The sequence below is a fragment of the Stegastes partitus genome, unplaced genomic scaffold, assembly GCF_000690725.1.
Source record: "Stegastes partitus isolate 25-593 unplaced genomic scaffold, Stegastes_partitus-1.0.2 Scaffold797, whole genome shotgun sequence".
NCBI lineage: Eukaryota > Metazoa > Chordata > Actinopteri > Pomacentridae > Stegastes > Stegastes partitus.
This window is the reverse complement of record NW_007578528.1, coordinates 244555-253974: the sequence shown is the minus strand read 5'-3', so window position 1 is coordinate 253974 and position 9420 is coordinate 244555. Positions and strand designations below refer to the sequence as shown.

Below are 9420 nucleotides of genomic sequence, written 5' to 3'. Positions count from 1 at the left end.
CTCTCTGAGGAAACACCTGAAAACTCTCTGGATGTTTCCTGTTGGTCTCAGCTGAGTCCTTCATGGAGGATCAGTGGTTCTGAGGAGGTCAGGATCTGCTTCAAACACTATTTCTGGGACCGTCTTCATGGAGACATGTAGAACAACCTGATTTTGATGAACTTTTGAGCTTATTTCTGGTGAATCTTTCCAACATTCAAGCAAAGTTGAACATCTGATAATTTTCTCAGTTCCTGGTGTCATCTAGGTGATATTTCATTACACGTCTTTGAAACCTGCAGCTGTTTTTTAGGGTTCAGGAGGTTAATTGATTATTAATCATTCACATTATTGATCTTAGATTTGGTCTATTTTACTGAACTGTGTTATCCAGTGTAATCCGTTCTGTGTTTACAGTCTCTGGCTGATGAAAGGCGTCATTCTGGTGATGTTCTAGAAGATAAAACCCGCCAGTAGATTTCTTGTCCGGGACAAAGACAGACTTCAGCCGACATAAGCTAAGCTGCTATTGGAGTTGCTCAACCCTGGACTTTCTCCTTCTCCAGCCGCCTTTGTTTCACCTCGCAGGTTATCTGCTAATCATTTCAGCTCTGATTTATGGTAGAAGGCACCTGTAGCATGTGAAGCAGAGGCAGAGTTAAATCATTTATTATTTATGTAAACGGTGCGACTAAGATGCTCATCTGTCACGGTTCCAGGACGGAGATTAGAGCGAATATAAATCTGTGTAAAAACCGATCTAAGATGTGGTTCAGTGGGAGGAGATGAAAGGGCTGCTGTCAGATAATCCGGCGTTACGCAACAAACAACACCAGAGCAAATCTGCAGAAAAGCCAACGAACCACAGCAGCATGAAGAGTCACAGAGACGTGGAAACCAGAGGTATGGGAGGAAATGAAAACACAGCGACGGCTGGAGGGAATGAACCTGACCAAAGAGAGTCAGGATGGGAGATGCTGGTCAAGTGTGTGAGAAACAAGTGAAAGCAGAGACAGAAAGCGAGCGGCTATCTGTTGGATAACCAGCGTGGAGGTTTGGCCGGATGCAGCAGCTCCACCCTCAGCGCCTCCACGTTCAGCTCCCAGTGATACAGAACATGTGCTGAGGCCAGATAAGGACACGGGAAGAAAAGAAGTCGAGAACAAGACACGTGAAACAAACAAACACTCTGAAACCTCACAGCCTCTTAGGGCGCATTAGCGTTAATCCCCTTTTGTTTTTTTGTTCCTAAAATGTTGGACCGCCGCCGCCGTCCTCCTGTACGTTCAGAAGGGTCGCTCTGACACGGAGCTAAACTTAGCCGGCGTTCACAAAGGAAATCAGAGCAGAAGGAGGCTGTGAACAATCCTGGACTTAGACGGAGACGTCTGCTCAGGTCGGACTGGTGAAAGTCTGTCAGTCCGTTAATTAAACCATCACCTTGGTTCAGGGATCCCAAATCAGTCCATAAATGAATCCAACTGTGTAGAAGTGAGTGGAGGACTGACCTCAGGACTAACTGGTGATTTAATAAGAACACAAATCTGCATTTCAACCTTCTGAACCCCAAAACTGGAAGATTTCAAAGACACGCTATTTTTTCAAAAACTCACATTTCTGTGTCTGTCTCTCTCTGATATATTCTAGTAAACTTTGTTGGCTTTCTTCTCTAATTTATCAGGTAGAAACTGTAAAGACACAAAGAGCCGACGGTCCTGGAACTAAGGTGTGGTTGAATGGAGAAAGATGATAAAATTTGAGCTTAAAATCGTAAACTATCGTCAAAATCACTGCATTCTAGACGTCTTGTTTAAAAATATGCCAAAAACAGAGCAGCAGAAAAGCCTTTAAAGACTCGGATGTGACCAACAGGAGACGTTTTCTGGTCTGCAGAGGTTGTAAAAGTTTAAATAGTTAAATATATAAAGTCAGGAGAGGCAGGAAGTGACACAAGCGATTTAAAAAGACAAAAACGAGACGCAAAGCGACACGAGACAAGACGAATGGGAGAAAAACAGACTGAAAAAAGTGAAGCAAGCCGACAAAAATCAGACAAAACTGCCCTGAAGAGCCACGAAATGACACAAGTGAGACTAAAAACGAGACCAAATCAGCACAAAGAGACAAAACTGTCCTACAGACCCAAAATGAGACACAAAGCAAGAAAACAGGCGGAAAGGAGACGCATCACGACAGAAAGGAAACCAAAGAGAGATAAAACAACACAGCAACAGAAAAACGAGACACAAAACACCAGAGAAACTAAAGACGCTGTCAACGCTTGTGGAGCTGTGATTTGTTTCCAGAGCTGGTTCCATCTGTGGACTCCTGGACAAACATCTGATCTGCTGATTGCAGGTTCTCACATTCTTCTGTAAAGTCAACAGTCTGAGGAATGGCTGATCCACTCCGAGTGAGGAGCACGACTTCATGTTACACAGAAATAGGTGAGGACACGCGTGACAGCAGCGGCGCTCAGGTTCATCATTTAAATCAGTGGTTCTCAAACTGGGGGTCGGGACCCCCATGGGGGTCCCAAGATAATTTCAGGGGGTCGCCAGATCATTGTACAAAGAATACAAATAAAATAAACCCTAGATTTATCAGATAAATGTGTATCAGAGCTGTGAAAATTAAAAGTTTGACTTGTTATTATTATGATTTGATTATGTGATATTATTAATATTATTATTATTGAGTTTTCCTCTTTTTACAATTATTTTCTTTTGTTTTTAGATTTTCTTCCCTTTGATTTTTTCCAAGTAAATTCCATTCATTCATTCATTTAAACGTGTTCATGTAAAGAGATGAATCAGTGGAATTAACACATTCATCTTTAACGCATGAGCAGCAGAATTATTACTGATGAGACATTAAACATTCAAACTGTTTGAGTCACGAACACAAGCTGATGTTATCTTGGGGGTCGTGGCTCAAACAGTTTGACAACCACTGATTTAATCATGACGAGCTGCCTCCTGATGACAGACTTACTCATATTCTACCTTTGAAAGTCTCTGCAGGTAAAACACCAGAACACCTGGCAGCAGGTGACTCACCTGTGTCAGCAGTGACGGTCACCCCTCTGAGTAAACACTGCACAGCAGCCGACCACCTCTCAGCCTCCGGCCGGCTCTCCGCCAGGTAGGCCCTCACCTGGCGCCGCCGGGACACCCCTTTCCGTCGCTTCCCCGGCGGGTACCAGTACAGCACCAGCAGGGGCGGCGCCGGGGCGCGGGGGCAGCTGCAGCCCACCAGCTCCGACAGCGGCAGTAGCAGCCGGGCCTCCTTCCCGGGCCGAGGCGACAGGCGCTGGATGTGGACGTGGGTGTGGGTGAGGGTCAAGGCGTAGTTGGAGGCCGGCGCCGGGGTCGGGGAGGCGGCCGGGGACAGGCCTCCGGGACCGCCGGGGCTGTTGGGGCAGCTGTTGTTGTTGCTGTTGCTGCCGGAGCCCCAGCTGGCGAACTGGCTGTGGAGGAGGGCTTCGGCCGGAGAGGGGGAGGACGGTTCTGGAGAGCGCATCGTGGTGCACCAAGTCTACGGGCCTCACCAGCTTCAGGGCGGATTTTCTACAGTCTTTAAGAGTCCAAAATCAAAAATCAAAGTCAGTCTGAGAACGTTTTCCCTGAAAGTCCTCCTCTACAGCGCTCCAGTTCAAGTCGCAGCGGCGCCACAGCGGTCGGTCCACCGCGGGCCTCAGTCTTCATTTGAAAAGAACAGATTCCAGTTCAGAGTTTTTATCCAGTGACGGTCGGAAACCGCTAAAGTCCAGAACGGGAGTCACAGTTTGATCTGTCAGCTTCTACAGGAAGGACTGCAACAGGACGCACAAGTCAGTCGTTCAAAGTGTTCTTCACAAGTATTGCATAAGAATAAAAGACAACCTAAAGCCGCCTGACGGGCAGCGATGTAAGGCAGCCGAGCAGCTACAGGACATCAACAACAACTCCTTAAATAATTACACAAACTCTCATTAAAAAAACAGATCGGTTGAGAATGAACGAGACAAAAAGCAAAACACACCTTGTTGGGACAAGGAGGCCACGAGAATTAACTTAAATTACCACAAAGCCAGAGATCTCTGTGAAGTCTCCTGCACGGTAAGTGCTGCCAGAAATGTGATTTAATGCCACAGAGGTACGACGAGTGCAGCTTGTTCAAGACCTTTGACACCTCTCTGTATTGCTATCAGGAATCTCAGTGATATGCAGGAGGAGCGACTCGGCCAGCCGCCGCCACAGTAGTGTTAAAGTGATATTCCTCCACGACGGTGGGGAAACTAGACAACAAAAACAAAAACAAACAAACAAAACAAAACAAAAGACAAACGAGGAGACAGTTCCAGGCGGGTCCTTGGTTTTATGTCATGCTCCTGGAGTCGAGCCTCACGTTCCCTCCCAGAGATCTCTGTTCCTGAGGACAGAGAAGGTCAGAGGTTAGGAACAACAGCAGGAGGTCACCGTGAGCAGAACCCTCCTAAAGCAGCCGCCACTGAGCTAAACACTCCCACCGGGCTTTCAATGAGCACCAGCAGAAGGTTTTGGTGTCACATCTCCACCGCTAAGAGCAGAACATGTTCAGAGAAGCACTGAGATGATAAGAGGACGAGATTAGAGGGTGAAGCAACGTGACCTTTGGCTGAAGGTGCGTCTGAAGCACACGGTGTTCAGCAGAAGGGCAGCACCAGTCAGACGGTTTTATGGTGTTAATGCACTAAATGAACCAGATCTGAGGGAGACGTCGGCGCTGCTCCGCGGCTGTCCGGTTGTGTAAACGCTCCAGTGTAATTTCATTGTACACTGTGCAGCGACAATAACGCAATTCTCTGTCCTCTGACTCAGAGTCACACATCCTCCACGTCGCTGCTGAGGCGCCACATTATTTAGGATGAAAGGTTGCTCCAGAGTGACCGCAGATGTTGGTTCTCTGTCCACATCCACGGCCGCCGTCTGGCCGGGTTCAGACACACGGTGGGTGAGATCTGTTGACCTGAACGTTTTTTTTTAAACCTAACAGTCTTAGAGTTTTCCCAACAAGAACACGGGTTCAGAATGAGCCTCAAATAAATGTTAAATCAGGAAGAATTTGAGACACAACTCCCCATGAAACTGTGAAAAGCACTTTCTGTGGGTGAGTTTGAAGCTTTACAACCTCTCAAAGTGACACAAGATGAGACAAAAGATGACAAAAACTAAACATGTCTGAGACACAAAGCGATACAAAGGAGACAAAACAACAAAACCGAGACACAAATCAACTAAAAAGAGACACAAAATGATGGAAATGAGAATTAAAATGACAAAAACTAAACCAAGACACAGAAAACAACATAAAGGAGACACAAATCGGTACAAAAGAGACAGAAAACTACAAAAACAAGACGCAAAAGGAGACAAAACATTACAAACAAAACCAGAAAATGACAAACGATAGACACCAAACAACAAAAGCGAGACACAAACTGACAAAACAAACATACTGAGACACAGAAAACAACACAACCAAGACACAGATCTGTACAGATGAGACCCAGAGAGGAGACAGAACGTCCCTCAGACTTTGTGGAGGCTGTAAACAGCTTCATATGTGCATTACGTGGAGCCTCCATCTGCTCCAGTGTGGGTGACTCCTGTGGACACCCTGATGTCTTTGTGACATTAATAACTGACGAAAACCAACTTTTTATAAATGATTGATGCCATTCTAACTACTGTGCAGTGAGGACCAGAGGCTGTTTGGGGTTCAGAGGGCTGCTGTCGGATCAGGATGTTCTCCATCAACTCACAGCAGATGATCCACAGCATGTAGAGACCATTTCTCCCAGTGCTGCTAACACCTGTGGACATCCTAAATCCAGGTTCTGTCTGTTTTTGCAAACTAATTAATCAAAGGAACACAACTTTTTAATGATTTATGCCATTCTAGCTGCACAGAAGACACCACAGGACTTTATGTGACCATGCAAAAGGAGGAAACGTGAGCTGCCTGAGGTCCAGAGGCTTAAAGCTCCAACTCACAGCACTCTAACTGTAAGAGCAGTGAGTGGACCAGCACCGTGGACCAGCACCGTGGGAGCTCGGTGTGACCCTAAATTAATACACTGGCCACATCCCTCAGGGTTTATAACAGTCAGGAAACATTATGCAAGCTGTGGTGCAGACAAAATCAATACTTGGCTGATGTCCTGGTGTGATAAAGGCTCCCACAGCGCAGGAGCCCTGATGCCCATTGTTGCACCTCCTCGTCCTTGGAGCAGGGCGGGACCGGGACCAGCACCAGCACCAGCAGCACCAGCAGCAATAATAATAATAGGAGCTGCTAATTCTGGCTCCAAACACAATGAGGCTGCTGCTGCTGCTGCTGACGGGCTTCAGGGTATTTTAGTCAGGTCTGGGTCCCACTCTGACCTCAGCAGCAGCATGAAAGCAGCAGGTCGGACTCAGGAGGAGCTCCAGCAGAGTGTGTGCAGCTCTGACCAGCCGCAGCAGAAACAACTTTAACCGCTAGCTAGCAGCCTGACAGGCAGGCGGCTAGCCGGCTAGCTTAGCTCACTTTGCTGCTCCAGTTAGAGCCCAACAGAGCCGAGGAGCCGTTTACACGATGGCTACAGCCTCTGGGTTCAACATGAGGAGACAGAAAGTGATTAAAGTGGTATAAACGGAGGTTTGGTCTAAATAAAAGGTGCTAGCTAAAGCTACCAGCAACGTTACCTGCTGCCTGAAGTTAGCTTCTGGTTCGACGCTTCCCATCCGGCAGTTAAGAGGAAAGTTAAGGGAAACTCAAGCAGACACGGTTGATATTTAAGGTAAAGCCTCAGAGACGTCTGACACACACCTCTGAATGCGTGAAACCTTGACTCTATTTGTAGTTTTTCCACATTAGACCAGATTTAAAACACTTGTCTCAGGTCCAGTCTGGGTTATATCTTCCTAAACAAGTTAAAAACCCTTTAAAACACACTGCGGCTGTTTATTTTTATTCATGAGAATGTAAAAAAAGAGATTTAACAGGTGTTTCCTCTCACTTAGACCACGTTAGACCAGGTCCAGGTCTAAAGCCACTAATATAGACAAGTCAAACCTGGGTTTTGTCGTCCTAAACAAGTTAAAAGCCCTTTAAAACACACTGTAATTCTTTAATTTATAAATGAGAATGTAAAAAAAAAAAAAAAGAAGGAGCTATAACAGGTGTTTCCTCTCACTTAGACCACGTTAGACCAGGTTCAGATCTAAAATCAATAATGTAGACGGGTCTATCCTGGGTTATATCGACCCACACAAGCTAAAAACCCTTTAAAACACACTGCGGGTGTTATTTTCATTAATGAGAATGTAAAAAAGGAGATTTCACTGTTTTTCCCCTCGTGTAGACCACATTAGACCACATTAGACCACATTATAGGAAGGCCAGATCTAAAATGAGTGAATATAAATTGTCCAAATCAGGATTCGGTTACGACAGAGAAGTTTGTGAAACCTTTAATCTACTTTGGAAAATACAAAAACAACAAAAGGGAGATATCACTGCTTATTTCACATCTGGTCCACACTGGACCAGGTCTAGATCTGAAACCACTACAGTCAGACTGGTCTGATAGATCACGCCAGAGAGGATAACGATTCTAGAAAACAGTCTGATTTGTGAAACCAGATCTGAGCCGTGTCCATGTGTGGTGGTCTGGAGCTGTAACGGGGTTCACATGTGAAAGAAGCAGTAAAACAAAGTGTAAAAGTGTTTCAGAGAAACATTCAGGTTTTACCCAAAACGTCCAACACGGTTTAATAGAATTAAATGAGGAACAAACAGAACTGGGATCACAGCAGGTCCAGAACCACTTCAGACTAATGAAGGTTAGCTGTGGACCTCATCTGACCTTAAATGTCTTTTAATTTCATGTTCACAGGCAGAATAAAGGTTTAACAAATCAGGAAGTGGGGTTTAAAGACTCAGGTTCCAGATATCTATACTGGTTTCAGATCAGGAACTGGTCTCATGTGGTCTCTGTGAGAATAAGGCAGTTCCACTTTAGCGTTTAACAAACTAGAGAAGCAGCTGAAACGTGACGCTCTCTGGACTGATCCAATCCAGACTTATGGAGGTTTATATGGAGATGTTTAAGATCCAGACCTGCTCTAATGTGGTCTACGTGTAAAAAGGCTCCAGGATCTCACAAACCAGAGGCGGCGTTTAAAACATTATTCAGAGTCTCTGACATAAACAGGTTCAGATCTGACCTGTTTCATGGACTTTATTCATCCAGAGACTCGTTTCTACTTTTTAATGACTTAAACAAGCAAACATGCAACACAAAGCAGTGAAACCTCTTAACTGGACTTTCACAGGTAGAATAAAGGTTTCATAAATCAGAGAAAGTGTTTTAAAGAGTATTTTTATTAAAGGTTTTATTCCTTTAATGAGGTCTACATGAGAAAACACAGTTAGAATAATGGTTTGACATTTTTAAAGTAGGTTTTAAAGCCTCTGTAGGACCATCCAGTCCAGATGTGACCAGTTTGAGTAGAGTGGTTCCAGATCTGACACCAGTAAATACATTATATTTCTCCTTTTTTCTTATTTTATGTTTTGTTTTAGTATTTTCGCAGTTAGAATTGAGCTGACAGATTTCAGACTGGGGTTTAGCCCATACTACCGGCTCACCTCAGCGTCTCATTTGGCTTTACATCAGAGGAATGTGGAAAAAACTGGATTGTTTTGTCACATTTTTCCCTTATCTGCCCGAAAGGAAACATAGAACCAGAAGCTAACTTCAGCTAGCGGCGGCTAACGGCTAGCTGCCGTTCAGCGCAAGTTTAAACCAGTTTACACAGAAATCAGAGTTTTATTTAAATAAAAACGGTTTTCCGGACTAACGGCGCGTTAAGAAGCTCCGGTTTGATGTTTATTGTTGGGTTTCTTGTCCGGTTTAATGAGGGGAACAAGTCAGCGCAGATACGGAGCGCTAGCGAGCGGGCGTCAAGATCCGGATCTATCCGGGCGACGAGCTCGAAAAACGGCCCCTTTCTGAAGGTTTACGTTCAACCAGCGGCGGAGCGAGAACCGGAGAATAAAGCCCGAACGGCGGCGGTTTGAAAAGGCCACGTTACCTCATGTTGTCTCCCCGCTCAGGACGGCAGACGAAGCGGTGGCTCGCTCAGGAAGTGTGCGGAGACGCAGCAGCGGCGGTCTGAGCGGCGGAGAGGAAGCCCAATGACGAGCAGGAAGAGCCCGCGACACCCACCGACATTCTCCAATCAGTGACGGAGCCCCGCCGCCCGCAGCTGCGCTCCTCACCGGGGTCCGTCACCGGGACGGGCCGCAGACCAGCACACCTGGCAGGGAGCATCCACAGCCCTGCAGGAGGCTCCGAGAGCGGGCAGGAGCTGCAGCTACACCCCGGTGTAGGAGCTCAGTGAGCGGGCAGGAGCTGCAGCTACACCCCGG

The 9420-nt window shown here is 46.1% G+C and overlaps 1 protein-coding gene across 1 annotated transcript in view; it reads right to left on the bottom strand.

Annotated features, from left to right (window-relative positions):
- Positions 1-9161, bottom strand: part of sphk2 (sphingosine kinase 2) — an 18093-nt gene extending 8932 nt beyond the window's left edge. Inside the window, exons 1-2 of the mRNA XM_008292244.1 lie at positions 9084-9161; positions 3039-4392 (exon numbers count right to left, since the gene is read on the bottom strand). Of these exons, the coding sequence (XP_008290466.1) occupies positions 3039-3501 (463 nt within the window). The 5' untranslated portion in view covers positions 3502-4392; positions 9084-9161. The remainder of the gene's footprint in view (positions 1-3038; positions 4393-9083) is intronic.
- Between the last annotated feature and the right edge of the window lie 259 nt (positions 9162-9420).